This window comes from Ilyonectria robusta (genome assembly GCF_021365365.1).
Source record: "Ilyonectria robusta strain PMI_751 chromosome Unknown BGZ61scaffold_1, whole genome shotgun sequence".
Taxonomy (NCBI): Eukaryota; Fungi; Ascomycota; class Sordariomycetes; order Hypocreales; family Nectriaceae; genus Ilyonectria; species Ilyonectria robusta.
Genome location: NW_025764435.1, coordinates 1,388,293 through 1,405,852, shown reverse-complemented (window position 1 = coordinate 1,405,852; position 17,560 = coordinate 1,388,293). Strand labels below are relative to the sequence as shown.

Genomic DNA, 17,560 nt, shown 5'->3' with positions numbered 1-17,560 from the left:
AGTTCGGAAAACAGCACATTGTTATCGTTCCAATCGTTTTAGGTGTTTGGGGTGGTTTTCACCGATCACCGGTGTGTGATTAAACGGCTTAGTTGCAGCCGCAGTCGAATGTGCTGAGGATGCTCTTGATGATGTTACCGACGAGGCACTGGAGGTGCTCAATGGCAACGTTGACGATGCTGCCAGCGGCGCCAACGAACAGGAGAACATCGGGGAGGACACAGAACCCAACAAGACCGTTGAGGTAGCCACCGACGGAGCCCTTGATGTCAATGTGGTTCTTACAGCCCTTGGTGCAGTAAGAGACACAATCGTAGGTAGCGCACTGGGTGAGTCCAAGCCAGCAGGTGAGGCCCTTGACAGTGTTGAGGACGCCGCCGACGATACCGCCAATGACACCGCCCGCAGAGACAGACAGGCCGTAGGCGTTGGTGTTGAAGAGGGTGACGGCATCGGCACAAGACTCGAGGTAGAGACCGGCAAGGCCACCGCAGGTGTTCTTCAGGCTGACGCTGCAGCCAGCGTTGACATTGATAGCGGCACCGGCGTAAACCTTGAGCTCAGCCTCGATCTCAAGAGGAGCCAGGAAGACGACGTTCTTGATAGAGGCTTGGCAGTAGGCGTGCTTAGAGTCGTACTTGACGATCTTGTAAGGGGAGCAAGCGCAGAAGGCGCCGAGCTTAGCATCGACGGAGCCGTAGACGCTGACCGAAGGCTTGGGCCATGCGCCGGTCTTGACGGTACCAGAGCAGCAGCCCTTCTTGGAGTCCCAAGACTGGCCGGGTTTGCAAGAGCAGGCCTTGGTCCAGGAGCAGTAGTTCATGCCGGTGGGGCACTTGAAGGAGGTGCGCTCAAAGATGCTGCCAGCGTCGCGGGCATCAAGACCAGACTCGACGGGAGACTGGGGCATGGCAGTGGCCGAGGCCATGGAGGCGAGAGACGCCAGGGTCATGACAAACTTGGAGAAGTACATGATGAAGGTTGAAGAGGAAGTAATAGTACTAAAAGGTTGTAGAGATATTGGTAGATAGGGGATCAAGTGAAGGTGGATTTTTCAAAGCGAGTGAAGAAAATCTGGGTTGAGAACGAAAGACTAGAGCCGGAAGGCTAATGAAGAGGAAGTTGTTGAGTGTCGAAGTGGTTGTTGGTGATGGGGAGAGGTGTTTCTAGACGGGAGCCATCAAGACCTTATATAGCTTGACAACGGAAGACATCTGGGTGGCAGACAGTCTCTCAACCATGATATCACCGGCTCCCGCAGAGCGGCCTTCTCGGGTGATGATCATTGCCGCTCAGACACTTCCCCAGTAGCCAGGATTCCCTGGTCCCATCACAGGTAATCTCTCTCCCATCACCGCACACATGCAGTAGTAGCACACTTTTTTGCAGCGAGACTTTTCGTTCGCGCCGTCGTGATCCATCTACACCACACGGAGAAGGAAAGGCCACCCCGGAGCCATGCTAGTTCAGCTGGCGTCCCGAGCGCGTCCAAGCACCGAATAGTTAAGACCCCGGTCGGGATAGTCTTAGTCTCCTATGCTTGATGCTGGAGCCAGCTCGCGGCCTTGAGACAGATCGCCTCTGGTCGGGTCAACACCTTGGTGAGTACGAATTTCACCAATAAGGGCAGACCCGACACAAGCCCAGAAGGCAAGACAAAACGAGGCTATTGAAAAACGGACCGCATACATGTCTCGGGGGGAGCCAATAAGAGTCACAGGCCATCGGCCGGCCGAGTGGGTGTTGCAGTGCCGTGAAGCCGACAGTGAATAAGCTTGGTTTGCCACCACCAGCGCCAGCGCCAGCGCCATAGCACAACGACCGCAGAGCTACGGTGAGGGTATCTTGGAGCTGAGTGTCACAGCGTTCGGAGAGCGCGCTGGTGGGCGTCGGCAAGCAACGGTCACATAGAAGAACATCGACAAGGGTGAGCGGGAGCTTGACTCCCAGCTGAGTCGAAACGGAGGCGCCTGGCCCTTGACAGGAGCACGGACAGACTGAGTCGGAATCTGAGTCGAATGTACCTAAATTTAGGTCCCAATTGCGGTCAAGTCGGTCGTTTCTTGGGCTGTTAGCCTGCGGGTGCTTTTGATCGATTCGGAAGTCGGAATATAGCGGTCGGGCGTTTGTGGTCCTTGATCCTAGAGGTAATCTCACGAATTCGGACCCCCAGTTTCAGAATGCGTCGCTCATACGCGGAGCGCTAGTGGGCGAGACCTTCCAACGCGATTCCGGGGCCATTGTGTTATTGGTTAGACGCATGCATGGCGCGCCCAAGGATTTAATGGCCCGATTCCCGAAGCCTCGCGCTTTTCGTGGTGGAGGCTGGGGTGTGGTTGTGGTGGTGAAAGTGGTGGTGTTGTTAGTGCAGCTCTTGTGGGGGTGGAGCGCGGAACTCCATCCTCGGTAGATCGGCGTGACCCCTGGCTCCTTCCACCTCTTTTCCTAACGTCCCTGCCCTGCACCTTCTGCCCTGTGAAGCCCTGCGAGGCCGGGTCCGTTGTTCGAGTGCCGTTGTTCCTTCCTATTGTTTCCCTTTGATCCTTGACTCCCCGCCGGCAACCGAATTTGACTCTCCACGGCCTATTCTTGGATCTTATCGCCCTGAGCTCGGATGCCATTGAGGTCGGGCGCCCGTATGCTTAGATTGATGTCCATGATTTACTTTGAGCCTCATGCAAGGGGTTTCATCGGGGAAAAAAATCAGATTCACAACCACCATCATCTTTCCCGTTCCATTGCGAAAAGCAAGTACAAAGTTTCCAAAAACAAGGAACCAAGACAACACCGTACTATTCGTGTCCAAGCCTCTCCCGCTAGCCCCTCTCCCTCCCCAGAGTCCGGTGATAGGTCACACGCAAGTTTGCAGGAACACGACAAGCCTTGCTCATTTCACAGATCATGGTCAGAACTCAGCTGTAAAGGGAAACGCCATGATTTGTTTCTTTGCTAGAAATTACGTCTCAGGTTCCGTCTTGCCGAGTGCCAGTTGGTTGAATCAACTGGCCAACTGGGGCGAGCCTATCCTTACTCCAGTCAGCCACTGTCACAACTCGCAGCAACCATCGATTCACCCAAGCACAGTTCTCTCCGCACACCTGCTCCAGCATCCTCTACGTTGCGCTGCCCTGCGTGCTGCGCTGTACTTCCGTCGTTGGTGCGGTGCACGGTGGATTTGCGGTAGGCTTCAGGTGTAGCGGACCTCATGGAGGTGTGGGCCGACAACAGCTGGCCATCTCCGGATCCCTCAAGCCACAACGTGTTTCAGGGGAGCATTCAGCAGTCTCTCTTTGGATTGCCTCTCTAGTGCCTCTTTCTAATCAGTACTAGGCATTGATCTGCCGGTAGGTCCCCAGGTTGGCCCTAGTATGGGCGAAAATGCTGGCTTTTTGGATTCTGTTTTGTTTTGTTTTAGCTCGGCCCTCAACCCTGGGTCGGCCGCGGATTGGCCCTGCGCTGGCTGGAATTGCCTGGATCGCGAGGTGGCATGATGGCCAAACCACCACCAGAACACCAACGGCGGCTCACCTGCGCTAGGGTGGCTTAAACCGGGGATATATGATCCAATCGAGGGACTTCAGCTTACAGCCGGGCCCTCGCCGCCGCCTAAGCCGACATCCATCACCAACATGTGTAAAGCAACGCCCTCAAATGGGACAGATCGGCGACACTGACACCTTGGCATCTCAAATAAGTCAGAACTGAACCCATGGGACGAGCTAATTTTTTACCGCTGCAATATATTGCTTCTTTCAAACTTTGACGTTGAGCTCGCTTGGACCTGATCTGATCCGAATCTGACATGTGTCTTCCGGTTGGCGGCTACCGGGGCCTTCTGTCTTTTCCAGGAGTCATCAAAACGGATAACAAGGACCTTCTGATGTGTCCACTTCGAATCCTCATAGGTGTCCCAATCCGGGGCCTTGTTCTGTCTCTGGCACTCAGCTGCAAGCTTCGCCACAGGTACGCTCGGACTGTTTCTCGCGACATGTAGTTTGCTGATATCCTGGACCTTGTCTACAGCTGGATGTCACCAACATCACCATGCTTCCCTGCATTGTTCATTACGCAGGGATTACCCGCATACTGCGTAATTACTTTATTCCCTGCGCTATCCCGAAGTCTCTGCTCCCCATCTCCCGTCATCTCTCAACCCCCTCAACCCAGTGCCATATCCCCTGCAGGAAGTCGTGTCCAAAACCTAAACCAAGCCGCATCATGATTCCGAAGGTACTCATGCATGCATACGGATATCATATGGATATGCAGAGAATTGCCTCTTGCTACAGGGGAGTCTGCGTGCAGCTCCCCCTCAGGTAAAGATGCCCGCTCGCCCGGAAACTAGAGAGGTCCCGGCAATACACTCGACGTGATAGAGTAAGCGGAGAGACATTCGAGACACAATGAAAGACATACACATCAGCTCCATGAGTTCTGATTACGTCGTTACCTACCACATCCGCCTGTTCCGGAACTCCACGTCGGTTCATGTATGCTTTTGTCGTAGATTGTTACAAATCACATTACAGGCTCCCCCGGTGAGACAAAAAAACTCAACGCCGCCGTCCATGGAAGTATGAACCGGGGGACTTTGCTCGAAATACGAGCTTCCAAGACAACCCGCCTTCTTCTTGTTTCTCATGACGCACAACTCCAGGTCCAGCCTCGCATTGTCCGTCTGGGCGCCCGTCCGCCCCGCTTCCGGTCCCCTCCGACGCCGGGGCCGCCTCCGCCAATCTTGCTCGGCCCGCGCTGCCACTGCGACTGCGCCCACGTCCACCACCAACCTGCTCGCCGTTGAGACAGAATCAGGTGCACAATGTCCCATCCTCTGCGGCAGACAGAGTTAGCTTCTTGTTTGCTTGCATGTGTCTCTCCCGGGGTATGGGAAAAAAGAACGAGTAACATGTTGAAAGACTTACAAGACAACGCATACGAGGGCAATAACCGGCTCGCCAGCCTCCTCGGGGGCCATGTTCCAGTACGTGTAGTCAATCGGAAAGACTCGTTCCGCTGCAAGGAACGCAATAAGAAGGCCAAGGTAGACGGACGATGAGAGGGACCGGGCCAACAGGGCCCAATCATTCCAGGAACGGTCGCAGAGACGGATTGACCTCATGTCGAGGACGACGTCACAGGCCAGCGCTATGATAAGCAGCACGGCCTTTGGTCTGGAGATGGGATCAATCGTTAGCTGAAGATTACGTATTGGCTCAATTGGCTGTGGCTTCTCGTACCCGTAACTCGAGGATATGGCCTGAGCATAAGTAGCCAGGAAAATGGACATCATCAACACCAGCATCATGCAAGCGACCAGGTGCATGAAATCGACAGCAATACGCACGACCCGAACGATGGGCTCAGGCGGGTCCTCGTAATCGTCTTCGGGGAGGGGAGTCAGCAGCGGCGTGGCCTCCTTGTTGGCGGGTGTCCTGGATATCCGCGGCAGGCTCCTGGGCCGGGCATCGATGCTGAGGTTGAGGGGCGGGGGGCGACGACCCTTTGCCATGGTGATGTAGGCGTCGTCGTCGACGAAGCTGGGGCTGGCGAGGGACACGGAGGGTCGAGATCTGAAGGTGCTGGTGGGAGAGGAAGAGTAGCTGCCCCGCTCGTTTACATGAACGAATAGTTTGAACATCAAGGTGAATTGGGGTTCCCGGGAAAGAAAATGGAATGAGTGTCGTGGCGAACGATGAGGTCACCGGTGAGTTGGGTGTGCCTCTCGTTGCGTGGTGTTGTGTGCTGGATGCTGCGTGCTGGATGCGCGGAAACCTGTCCAGCGCTGTCCAATGCGGAGTGTCCAGCTCGTAAAGGAATGAGGGCGACAAAAGAATGGAGAACGAAACAGAGAGAAGGAGAGAAACGGAATAAATGAACGAAAGTCAGCCTACATCGACTGGGCCAAAACGAGAGCAAAGCGACGAAAATAATTCAAGGCGATAAAAGTAAAACATCCCACGCATCGATTGGCGAGCAGGTGGTGTTTTCGAGCGCCGCCAAGGTCGAGCGAGCCGCCAGGCACGCGCTGGAGCATGCGCTGGAGCATCCGCCGTGCTACCCGCCGTGACAGGCTCCGTTAGCGCGTATTGGAGACCGCCATGGCCGCAATCCCTGACGCCTTGGGAGGCCGCATCGCCAGGGGCTTGTCGCACCAGGCCGCCGCGCTCGAGTTTCTACAGGTCGCGCCTCGTATAAACCCCGTACTTCCGCTAAAAATGGCATTCCGCCCGCCCGTCCACAGTGTTCTTTTGCCCTATCAACTCCACAGCACGGGGACGAGTGCGACAGTTACTGGCTACGAGGGGAATGCGGGTGGAGCTACTACAGTAGCTCTCCCTGATGAGCTCTCTCCCTGATGAGCTCTCCCTGAGCTGAGCTGTGTCCCTGAGCTGAGCTGTGTGTCCCTGAGCTGTGCGTCCATGAGCTATCCGCGTGTCTGGCTGGCCTCAAAACAGCAAACGATCATCGCATTGTTGCATACCAGTTCAATGTTACCCGTCACAACCTGGCGCGTCTCAGGCCACTCCCTGTGCCGCTGATCGACACCGTTGCAGAATTGTAGTCTCATGTCGGCAGTTTTCACATCAGGCCTTGGCTCCACGTCCGTTCTCGTTCGCTCTGGTTCGCTCATGACATCGAACGTGGAAGCTTGGTCCCATCGGAGAATTACTGCATATGCTTGTCCTTAATTATGTAGTTATGGCTCGGCTCAGACTTGCCTTTACGACTTCATCGACGCTTCCATGCAGAGGTCGATCCATCTCGCCCGCCGAGGGTTAGCTGCCATTTTCATCGCAGCAAACGCACACACGCGAGCTTGATGTTTTCTGCTGTTGCAGCGTCTCGGAAGTATCTGTGAGTGTCATCATCGCCGAGTACCACCCGTCACGTTTCAGACCACTTGGTCCCCGTCCCCCTTTTTTCACCCTGAGATAAGAGTCGTCCCTTTCACCCTGCCGCTTTCCATCTTGGCTGTCCTAGCTCCGAATTGAATCTACCACCAGATAGTCAGCGTGTGATACGACACAGGTTACAACACAAGTTACAACGCCGGTTGCAACACAAGTTGCAAATTCACTCACGGCCCGCTTCTTTTCCTGCGAAACTGAATCCATCCCCAAGGACCTAGCCAACAGTCGCAGTACCCGTTTTTCAGGGTCAACTCCGACCTCGTCGGTTTGGTTTTCAAAGTCGCATTTCTCCCAGACTGGCGACTCGATTGCCCACTTGACAAATCCTTCGTCCAGGTACGGGAATCGCACTTCTCGGCCCCAGTGCGCCATCACTCGATCGTCTCGGCCAAGATTTCTCTTGCCCAGCCGGCTCACGTCGAGCTTCAATTCCTCCACAACACCAGGATAGCCTCGCCGAGAATACGCGGTTGCATGTCGAACATAACCTCCAAAGAGTTCGTCCGCCCCGAGTCCAGATAGAAGCACGCGAGCTGTCGTGCAATATGATTGGGGTTCTGGTTTCGACACTGTTTCGCCGAGTCCCTGCCCCCTTGCCGCGAAATAAAGCGCACATCCTATCGAGAGATCCATCTCCGTGTTGTGTGGGTGGATCAATCGTACGATCTCGGGTCTTTGTTCCAGGGTCTCGGTATAAGGCACATTCACCTACCTTAAATCAGTTCATCTGGTACACTGGAGGGTTCATGAGACTCATACCGCGACGAAGCGCCATGCTCGGTCAGGGCAGATTTTGCTAAGTTCTGCAAAGGCGCTCCTCCCGGTCATCCGATCTGGGCATTTTTCGTAAAGATCGTCTCGGGAACAGTCAGGGTGTTGAGCTCCAATCCGGGGATTCTCAAATGCAACATTGATCAGGTCAATCGACTGCTTCAAGGGCACTAGATCGTGGGAAAGCCGCGCCAGAACGGTACAGTCAAGTCCTCCCGAGAAAAGAACCGCGATCCTTGCATCTGTATCAGACGCTTGAGGAGGCAAGGGCACGTCAAGGACCCGAAGTCTCAGCGATTCAATGAGATGCTGTTGTAGGGCCTGGACTGGCCTCGAATTGAGAGCCAGCCTGAAGGGTGCCTGTGGTATCTCCGTATTGAAAACTCCGATGCTTGACACCTGCAGAGGTAAGTAGTAAGATTAGGATCACGAGGAGACCAATGCGAAGAGACTCACAAGGGAAGGATCATGTGCCCAGTCATGTCGAGTAGGTATCATGTCAGTAACCAAGTCACCCTCGTCCAGCGCAAGTACATAGCATCCATCAGCCTCAACCTCCAACCAGCCTTCAGCCGGAGTCTCTGCAACGCTGGATAGGACAAACGGTCGGCCTGCTTTCACAAGCAGCGACCGGCGACCCAAACGATCGCGGCCGTAGTACATGCGCTCTGTGGGTTTGTCAAAGTAGATGAAGGCAAATGGGCCTTCGATTGCACGTAGAGCATCGAGAACGCCATCTGAGTCTGCCGCACTACGGCTCGCCTCAGTCAGCAGGGCCAAGACCGCCTCGCCATCATTTCCTTGGACGGGTTCTCCTCGAATACCCCACGCCTCGCCGTTCCAGCAGAGGACGGATCCGGAAGCATCGTCAACGAGCGGCTGCTTGGCCACGTGGTCGCCTCGGAGTGAAAGCACCGTCGACGTAAAGGTCAGGAAGCGCACGGCTTGCTCTGGGTCCCTACTGGCGACCTGCGTCTGCACAGTTCCAGTGTGGTCGGGGCCTCTCTTTGCAAGGCATTGGGTGAGCTCGGGCGAGATGACAGAGTCGGGGGACGACGAAATGGCAGCATGGATGCCGCACATTTTGCGCGTCAAAGCGATGGGATGAAACGCGTTTGTTGGAGAAGCATTTAAGTTAAAGATTCTGGCGTTTGGAGAAGTTGCGGTTTCCCCACTTATGACATCAGCTGCTCGTGAGCTCGCTTACCCTATACGCCGACCGTGATATCACGAAAGACCGCAATACTGCACTGCCCTACTCGTCTTATGGATCTGCTACTCTCTGGCTTACTGCCCGGTTGATCTTCCTAAGTTTAGTAACACGGTACCAGTCCCCCTCATGCATGGAGCATTCAACAAATAAAGCCGACTCCTCCGCATGCAACCCAACTTTGTTTTGAAACACAGGATCCACCTCACATCAAGCAATCAGCACAGTCGGTCAAAGGATGCTACACAATGACAGGCTGTTGCCAGAAGCAACTGGCGGTGGCGATGCAATGTGCAGATGCGGCCTAAAGAAAGAACATGGGGCGTCCAACTGGTACGATGAATACATGAATGGCGGCACTACTACCAATGGCATACATATATAGAGCCAAGACGGAATGGAATTCAAGCCGCCATGGAGCTGTCAACCCAAGACCAGTCAAAGCTGCATGATGCAGGATGCGCTACAGGCTCTCTCAGCTCTGAAAGGTAACTGTGCAATAGCGAGGCGACAAATTGATGCAGTTGCTAGGGGTTGAGCGCCTCCGCAGTCTCAGTGGGGTTGTGTTGATCTGCGGCTCTGGGTTGGTTACATCTGGGTTGCATGTAGATGGAGACAGGGGCTGAGGCCGTGTTAGCGTCATCCATCGTATAATAGCTGCGATTTCCCGTGAATGTTTTGTTTCCTTCTCTTCCGTTTCCCGATTCCAGCTCACCTCACACAAACTGCTGCCCAGCTACAATGATGCGGTCCCTTCTGAAGCCTCTCGGGCAATTGGCCGTCCTTGGCCTCGCCCTCACAGTGCCAGGTGAGTACACCGCGAGACTAAGACAAGCCGAGACCTAGCACTCACCTTTATTTTAAGCTTACGCTACCCGAAACGATAACATTGATGACGCCAAAGTCATGGTTGGGGGCAACGTCGAGCTCCGGTTGATGCCCCTCGGCGCCTCCATCACAGATGGCAAGGGGTCCGACGATGGCAATGGCTATCGTAAAACATTGCGGGACCTCCTCGTGGCCGACGGGAACAAAGTTGACATGGTCGGATCCCGCGAGTCTGGAGACATGGATGACAACCAAAACGAAGGTTGGAATGGTCTGCGGATTGATCAAGTCCTCGAGAAAGCCAAGGCATCGGTCCCCGAGCTACTCCCCAACCTCATCACCATCAACGTTGGCACCAACGACTGTGTTCAAGACTACGATATCGGGAACGCGGCCGGCCGCATGGAGGAGATGCTCAGGTACCTGTGGAAAGCCTCCTCCAAAGCAACCGTCATATTGTCAACGTTGCTGGTCAACGGGGACTCTGATGTAGAAGAGAGGGTGCTGGAGGTGAACAAGCAGTTCAAGGCTCTCGCCGAAAACATGACGGCCGAATCGAGGAAGGTCATCCTTGTCGACATGCACTCGAGCGACGGACCCCAGGAGGGAGATCTCGTTGACGGAACGCACCCAGACTCCGCAGGATACCAGAAGATGGCTGAGATTTGGTTCAAGGGCATCGAAGATGCGGCCTCTAGAGGATGGCTCGAAAGCCCAGAGGTGCTTCCCACCGATGCACCTTCAACGATGGTCTCAACGACCTCGCCATCAACGACGCCTGGCGCGTCGAACGGATCGATTTCGGCGACAGGTGCGCTGGAGACTGCTTCGGCGGTGGTGGATGACAAGGAGACTCAGTCCACAACTGACGCCGCTTCTGCAGCGCAGACATCAGAGGGTGGCTCCAAGGCGCCACAGGCTGCTGGATGTCCGGCCGTGGCGTTGATCCTGGCGGTAGGGACACTGGTCCTTCTGATATAAAGATAGAATACCCCGGAGTTACCTGCAGCTCATAAAGGTATCGGGAAAGGTAACCAGTTGGACTAGAAACCTTAGTCTGTCTGAGTGTATTGTTGACCTTTGAATGGACTGGGTATATGGTCTGTATTGTTGATACGATTGTTGGTGTTTTTTTTTTACTGTTGAGCTTCTAGTCCCCCCTCTGGGTATGTGTGTACTAGGGCACCCTAACCTCTTGATACCCCGGAGTAGAAACTTGCTTGATGATCCCCAAGGCCCTGCTCAATACATGTGGCGGTTTCTGAAACTACCCGAACATGCTCGTCGCGTAAAGCCCCTAGTTGAAGTAAGAACTGATAGGTTGCAACCCTACATCGCAAGATAAATTGCATCGAACATGAGAATCCGGTACAGACCATCCGGTAGATATGACACGGGATTCACCAACACATAGCATGTGGATGCTTACGAGTGTTCCCCAGAAGTTGGGTGGGATCACCTACTATAGATCGTTAAGCCCCTCGATGAACGAGGGAACCTAATGTTTGCATCTACTGCGTTTTCGTTGTGCATGTCACAGTTCCCAAGGCCCACGTTTGGAAACCTCAAGGCAAAGGGAAGTGTGCAACAACCTTACTGTATAACTGATTATATCTTCTGGTAGTGGGTGTAGTGCTAAATGTGTGCTCTTATTGTTTGCAACTACTGCATGGCTTTTATCTATTTGATGATGTTAAGTAAAGCTAACAAACCAAATAGATCGTTAAGCGGTTAGAACCGCAGAGAGCGACCCGGGGGCGAGCGAAGGAATTATCTGGTGAATGTTGGTGACCTATCCATGGTTAATGAGAGGTCCAGGCAGCCATGGCCAATTTCTACTTCTGTATCCGTCTCACCGCTCACCACGAATATACCCAAAACATTTGTCGAATGGATATTCCATCGCCGCCCTGTTACCTCTGTCTAACACTATAGCAATAACATGATCTCAACAATGATTGAGCTTGGTAAATAATAAAACACTCATTTGTATATGGGTGACGTGGTGATCCAGTGACTTGCAGTAGAACTGCGCAATCGTTTGGTCTTCTGCTGGCTGCCACCGACTAGGGATCGCAAGTATTCAAAAATATCGAGCCAGGATATAGCTATGAGACTAAAATAGACCTAACATGATATACGTAATGCGGAACATTGTCTATCTCTTAGCTTTAAAGTGCCCTGCTGACGGCGCTATCATGGTTCCCATACGACGTTACGTGTGCCTCTTTGTCCGTCAACCCACAGTAGTGTGTGAGACTGGAACACTGAGCCTGAGAATGCCGACCTCGCCTCGGCCATTACTACCACAGCTGCAAAGACCAAATCCATTAGCAAAAGATGTGAGAAGAGTCAAATATTCAGTCATGATGTATGGGTCCCCAGCCAGCAGCTTGTCATCCCTGTCACAACTCTCCTTAACATCACTCCAAAGATAAAGTGTCAGGTGGCCTAGTGCCGATTGCCTGAGGCTGTTATGGCCGCCGCGATGTAGATTGGGCTATCTTTAGACACTCCCTCAATGACTGTGTGTTGTCTCGACAGATAGGGACGATACCCCGGAACTGCCCGTTGATCATCAACCCGCAAGCTCTCGAGGCAAGTATGGGCCCAGCTGTAACCACATCGATGCCCTAGTCATGTACTAGATCCATCGGGTCCATGTTATGTCGGATCCGGTCTTGGGCTATTCGTCGCCGTCGTGGGTCAAAGTCCAGATCCAGCGCGCAACAGTGACACATGCACATATTGCGCATTCCTGCCACCAATCGAGTGTCTAACCCGGCCAATGAGTCAACCGGGGGCGTGTGCGTAACTACTTTCTGAGGTGGCACTTATCCCTGTAGAGCTAGAATCTAGGACTCTGGGAGTTGGGAGTTGGTGCCGGGATCATGGTGTGAGGGACTTTGCGGGAGACATGCGACTGTTGGTTGGTCGTTCGCAGCAAGACCTCGCTTTGATGGGAGGAATATGATAATGATACATGTTAGCAGTTGCAAGAGTCATCACTGATCAGCGTTTGGAGCTGTGTTAGATAGACGGGAGTGCGGAGGTTACGTTAAGTGTTCATATGCATATCACGAAGAGACAAATGAGAGGACACAGTGATTGTGATGACTGATGTGGGGTTGATTTCTATGCCCTAGCAGGAGAAAGAGAGGCGAACTCTATTCCAGTGAAAAAACAGATCTCGCAAAGCCTGTCGCGCTGTACCGTGCCGTGTTGTCTGATAGCCAATTTGGTTCTTCAACTTTCCCCATCACCAATCTTCATCCTCAAATCCTCAAACGATCCACCCGTCTTCCTCGTCAACTTGTCCTAGCAAACGACAAAAGCCATGGGTGGCAAAAAGGTACATGACTCCGCTCTTATTACATGAAAAAAGGTCCTAAACCGAAACTGGGTGGCCTTCAATATCCGTCGTGAATTCATAAAACCAAAACAAGCATTGGTGTTTTCGCTGGGGTTGATACAATCTCGAGATGAGTGATCTGTTATATCTTTTCTTCTTCGTCCTCAACGGGACCATCCTGCTGTTCTCTGGACTCCTATTCAGAGAAGGGGAGATCCACGTTTGACCAGTCAATTGGGAACAGGTCCTGCTGAGAGGTCTGAGAGAAGCCAACGTTGGCGCTGGGAATATCCCCGAAGAGTGGCTGGATGTCATTGGCCTTGAAAGTGTTGGTAGGGAACAACTGGAAGTCCATGCCATCTCCGTTGTACGACTCATCAAATCCCTCATCAACGTCACGCAGAGAGTTGGGGGTGAAGAGCATGGCGTTCTCCTGACCAACAGGTGAGAAGTGAGGGGCGCCATTCTGAGGAGGGCAGGGCTGGGAAGCCTGGAACATGGGCATCTGCTGCGCCATCATCTTCGGGTTGGGTTCGTACATGGCCACCTGCTCAGGGGTGGGAAGGTGAGCAGGGATCTGAACATGGGCGGCGTAGAGGTCTTCGTCGTTCAGAATGAAAGCCGAGCTGTTCTGGTAAGGGGCATACTGCTCATAGGAGCTGGCAGAGGCTGGAGAAGTGTTCTCGAGGGCAAGGTCCATGGCATCCAGGGTGTCTGGTTGGATGCCGTACGTGGAGATCCAGTCAGAGTCGGTGGGGTAGAGAGGGAAGTCACCAATGAAGGTGGCAGAGTGCTCCTGAGGAGGAGTGGGGACGCTGTATGCGGGTGTGGTGGAGGGAGTCGACACATTGCCGAGAGGAGGGGTCTGCTGAGTAGTGCTGGCAGCCTGACCAGGCAACTTTTTGCCGTTGGTCTTGGTTCGCACATAGGTCCAGCCGTGAGCCTTCTCCATGTGCTGCTTGCAGTTGGACTCGCGCTTGGACTTGTACGGGCAGGGCTTGTACAGGCACTCGTACATGGCCGGGGCGTCAGAGTGCTTGTCGTTGATGTGGCGGTCCATCTCCTTCTCGGTGGGCCATCCATAGTTGTGGTACTTGCAAGTCGGGATAGGGCACTTCCAGGGACGCGAGTGGGTCTTCTCGTGCTTTGTGAGGTCACAGGGGCGCTTGAATTCCTTGTTGCAGCCAGCCTCACGGCACTTTTTGGGGGCCAGCTCCTCTGGGGTTGCGTTCTTCTTGCGTCGAGCCATGGATCGCATGATTTCTTCCTCATCCTCCCGCTGCTGGCTCAGGGAGCGCTTCATCTGGATGGGCGAGTCCGTCACGTCGACGGGCTTACCGGTGGCCATGGAGATGTGGGTGCCGTCTTTGCGGACACGGACAAGCTCGGCGGGGCGGCCGTTCTCAGCAATGCCACCAACGAGCTTGATCTCGTCGCCTCTTGAGGGAGAGTTAGTTGGGTGGTCCAGGGGAACAAAGTTGGGCACATACGCATCAACATCCATGTCTTCAGGGCCGTCCTTGGCTGCTGCTAGTTGTCTGCCGTACTCAAGAATCTGATCCTTGAGGTCGATGAAGTATCCGTTAGTGTAAGGTCGATCTCCGGGGCGGGTCTGTTCGCGGTCGCTAAGATATTCGACGGTCGCTTGAATGCATCGGATCGAGGTGAGGCAGAAATCAAGGTACAAGGCGGCTGTCTTGGTCCTCTCCTTCAGGCACAATGTCCGATAAGCATCTCCCCAAACACCATTATCAGTCAGAAGCTGACTTACCGGCGCCATAAAGATCAAGGTCTTCTCAAGATCTCGTAGGCAGATGATTTCTTTTGATCGAATGCGTCGTGGAACGTCAAGCACAATGGGCTCAAAGTCCTTCAAGGTGGGCTTGGCCCGAAGGGGTCGAAGAATGTGTTCGTGAATGCGGTTAATGGCCTTAGGCCCAAGGCTGGGAAGCCTCTCCATGGCGGAAGCGGCGGCTGAGCGAGTGATTGCTGAGCGGGTGGCTTGTGTCTTTGTGTCCTTCTTTGATGCTGAGTCGGCGGCAAGCTTCTCGTTTGTGGAAGCAACGGATGTGCCCAAGCCGCTGTCAGATGCGTGGTGTCGAGAGCGGCGGACGGAGCGAGGGCGGAGAACGCGCCTCTCAGCCTCCTTCGCCATGGCGGGATCGACGACGGGAAGGTCGAGGAAGCCGCGAGGGACGGGAAAGCTGGTGTCGCGAAGGGCCTTGGCCTTGGGAGTCTTGGGTGACAGGGAAAGCTCCTCAGTCTTGGAAAGCGCCTCGTCGATGTCGTTGAGTGTCAGGGCGATGCGACGGCGGTTGGCATCGACGACATCATCCAGGTGGGACTGAGATCGAGACAGACGAGGAGGGACGAAGGTGAGGTCCAAGTCGGAAGACGAAGGAGAGGTAGGAGAATGAAAGGTTGCACCCTTACGGAGGGTCATGTTGGTCTTAAGTGATAGAGCATTCTCAGTGTCGGTGCCGGGACGAGTCACCGGAGTCCTTCGACGAGGGTGGGAGAAGGACATGGCTTAGACTTGAGAGTGGGGAATAGCAGACGGGTAGAGTCGACTGATGGCCACGGGTGTCCTGAAGCTGGGACGGGGGAGTAGCGTTAGTTGTCTGGTTTGAGAGTCGATGCAAGTAGGAGGAGTGAGTGACGGAGTGAGTCACAGTCGAGGTTCCTAATTCACACACCCGGGACTGGGGGAGGAAGGACAGGACTAGACTAGACGTCGACCGAGTCTTGACGGGATGGGGGGGATTGGCCAATACCTGTGTTGGTTGGGGCAGTGTTTGGCAATCCAGGACAAGAACGCCAGGAGCAGGGTACTGGGGATCGGGGATGGTGAAAGGGGTCAAGAGAGGAAGAGAGAATAGTAGAGAAGTCAAGTCGTACCAAGATGGTGCGTCCAAGGGCGTAGCCAGATGTCGATGTTGTCGTGGGCGAGGCGCACAGCGAAAGCAGAGACGAGGATGGAACGCCAGGGAAGGCGGGTGACGACTAGGTCGGGAGACGGAAAGTATATCTCGCACTCTCGACAGGGAAGACGTGGACAGAAGCAGACCAGAGTCGGACAGGCTTTTGACGAGACGACGGACGCGCGCGGCGAGAGAGTCGAAGCGATGAAATGGGGATGCGGACGCGGATGGGAGGGAGGTGAGAGAGGTGGGTGGAACGGGGCAGAAGGACGGGGCGCAAAAGGGTATATGAAGAATGAGGGAGGGGGGTTGCAGGAGGCGCCGGGATTCACGCAGCGAGGGACGAATGGGCGAATCGGTGCGAGGAAACGGCCGCAGCAGTCAGAGGATCGATGGGACGGGGTTGAAATGACGGTGGCGGCCTCAGGACGAGAGAGAATGGTGAAGGGTGAAGGATGAAGGGACGGAGTTGACGAGAGGACGGCGGACGGGAGGGAAAGCGTTTGAAGACGGGCGCGGAGGTTGATGGACGGGGTCAGCGGAGTGGAGGATGGGTGCTAGAAACCTCCTGGGGGGGGCCTCTCTCAGCCCACGGCTGGGGCTCTCAGGCTGTTGCCTAGAGCCCAGCACCAATCAGGCCTTAGCGGGCGCCGTGGGCTGAGGCGAAGCCAGTGCGGAGGAGGCGCATCCCTGCCGGACGTCGCTGGTGGTAGCAGACGAGGTGCGGGAGTACATTTGGCACTAACAGTTTTCGCCAGTTCGCACTGCAAATTCCGCCATTCCATCAGGGTGCGACGCCGTCCAACGGCGACCAGTTGGTACGGGCTAGTGGTCCAGTCGCCCGCCCACGGTAGCGAGCACTGCCCCGACAATACACAGCGACCCCCCTAATTAATATCGAGCAGACACGGAACACAGCGCGGCACAGTGCTGGGGGAGCCGTCGCCGGAAGCAACGGCGTCGACGCTACGGGCTACAGCTCTAAGTACCTTAACTATCGTGGGTCCCAACCTCATCCACCTCGTCCTCCAAAACCCGCCCTCCAAGTCCGCCCGGCCAAACTTCCAAAGGTCCTTTGCCAGTCTGAGTGGATTCGCACAGCTGCCCGTTTCGGTCGCCTTGTGCCGTCGGCCAAGCTCCGTGCGAGCGCGCGTGCGAAACTATGGCGGCCCATGGCGACGCTTGCAGAGGCAGACAAATTCTCAGGCCTGTGAGTGCTCCAAAGCAGGACCACGAGCAGACGTTTGGGGGCCGAAAGGACATCATTGCGTACCCAGATGTCGTGGCATCCCCCCTCTCCTTGATTCTGTCCCCAGGGTTGTCCATGACGGCGATCATGGGCTTGCCAAGACTCGCGTTTTTCGTTATTTTGGAAACAGAAGCACGCCCCTCATCTATTTTGATTTTCTAAGGGACGATACGATAGAGAATTAGGGTGTGTGTTTGAGGTTGACGATGAACCTAACTGCCTGGTGAGGGTGTCCGCCGTGGCCCACGATGGCGCCCATCATGACGACCTACAGATCAACAACAGTGGGTGATGCAGCGACAGTGACGTCGAGCCTCA

At 54.7% G+C, this 17,560-nt stretch overlaps 6 protein-coding genes across 6 annotated transcripts; 2 read left to right on the top strand and 4 right to left on the bottom strand.

Moving 5' to 3' along the window:
• Positions 1–88: 88 nt before the first annotated feature.
• BGZ61DRAFT_470619 (uncharacterized protein) lies at positions 89–973 on the bottom strand (the record flags this gene model as incomplete). The annotated part of the gene is made up of 1 exon (XM_046248099.1): positions 89–973. One exon carries the CDS (start codon positions 971–973, stop codon positions 89–91), a length of 885 nt encoding a protein of 294 aa, XP_046111924.1.
• Positions 974–4,835: 3,862 nt separating this feature from the next.
• On the bottom strand, positions 4,836–5,868 carry BGZ61DRAFT_9783 (uncharacterized protein). Its single transcript, XM_046257287.1, has 2 exons — positions 5,238–5,868; positions 4,836–5,171 (listed from the first exon to the last, which is right to left on the bottom strand). The coding sequence occupies exons 1-2, from the start codon at positions 5,636–5,638 to the stop codon at positions 4,919–4,921; spliced, it is 654 nt and encodes a 217-aa protein (XP_046111923.1). The 5' UTR covers positions 5,639–5,868; the 3' UTR covers positions 4,836–4,918.
• A 1,054-nt stretch (positions 5,869–6,922) lies between these two features.
• Positions 6,923–8,765, bottom strand: BGZ61DRAFT_488634 (asparagine synthase-domain-containing protein; the record flags this gene model as incomplete). Its single annotated transcript, XM_046250125.1, has 4 exons — positions 6,923–6,994; positions 7,083–7,619; positions 7,671–8,081; positions 8,139–8,765. The coding sequence occupies 4 exons, from the start codon at positions 8,763–8,765 to the stop codon at positions 6,923–6,925; spliced, it is 1,647 nt and encodes a 548-aa protein (XP_046111922.1).
• An 868-nt stretch (positions 8,766–9,633) lies between these two features.
• BGZ61DRAFT_470616 (SGNH hydrolase-type esterase domain-containing protein) lies at positions 9,634–10,701 on the top strand (the record flags this gene model as incomplete). The annotated part of the gene is made up of 2 exons (XM_046248098.1): positions 9,634–9,700; positions 9,758–10,701. The coding sequence occupies 2 exons, from the start codon at positions 9,634–9,636 to the stop codon at positions 10,699–10,701; spliced, it is 1,011 nt and encodes a 336-aa protein (XP_046111921.1).
• Positions 10,702–12,831: 2,130 nt separating this feature from the next.
• On the bottom strand, positions 12,832–15,993 carry BGZ61DRAFT_437708 (uncharacterized protein). The gene is made up of 4 exons (XM_046244161.1): positions 15,847–15,993; positions 14,844–15,666; positions 14,563–14,780; positions 12,832–14,511 (listed from the first exon to the last, which is right to left on the bottom strand). The coding sequence occupies exons 2-4, from the start codon at positions 15,597–15,599 to the stop codon at positions 13,269–13,271; spliced, it is 2,217 nt and encodes a 738-aa protein (XP_046111920.1). The 5' UTR covers positions 15,600–15,666; positions 15,847–15,993; the 3' UTR covers positions 12,832–13,268.
• Positions 15,800–16,514, top strand: BGZ61DRAFT_9707 (uncharacterized protein). Its single transcript, XM_046257279.1, has one exon. The coding sequence runs from the start codon at positions 16,000–16,002 to the stop codon at positions 16,450–16,452; it is 453 nt and encodes a 150-aa protein (XP_046111919.1). The 5' UTR covers positions 15,800–15,999; the 3' UTR covers positions 16,453–16,514.
• The last annotated feature ends 1,046 nt before the right edge of the window (positions 16,515–17,560 follow it).

What these genes read in the sequence shown, in the direction of transcription:
- BGZ61DRAFT_9783 (XM_046257287.1), bottom strand. Translation starts at nt 5,638, where the DNA reads ATGTTCAAACTATTCGTTCATGTAAACGAGCGGGGCAGCTACTCTTCC. An exon ending in GCCATATCCTCGAGTTACGG is followed by an intron (nt 5,172 to 5,237) that starts GTACGAGAAGCC and finishes TCCCATCTCCAG; the next exon opens with ACCAAAGGCCGTGCTGCTTA.
- BGZ61DRAFT_437708 (XM_046244161.1), bottom strand. Translation starts at nt 15,599, where the DNA reads ATGTCCTTCTCCCACCCTCGTCGAAGGACTCCGGTGACTCGTCCCGGC. An exon ending in CCTTGATCTTTATGGCGCCG is followed by an intron (nt 14,781 to 14,843) that starts GTAAGTCAGCTT and finishes TTGTGCCTGAAG; the next exon opens with GAGAGGACCAAGACAGCCGC. An exon ending in GAAGACATGGATGTTGATGC is followed by an intron (nt 14,512 to 14,562) that starts GTATGTGCCCAA and finishes CTCTCCCTCAAG; the next exon opens with AGGCGACGAGATCAAGCTCG.
- BGZ61DRAFT_9707 (XM_046257279.1), top strand. Translation starts at nt 16,000, where the DNA reads ATGTCGATGTTGTCGTGGGCGAGGCGCACAGCGAAAGCAGAGACGAGG.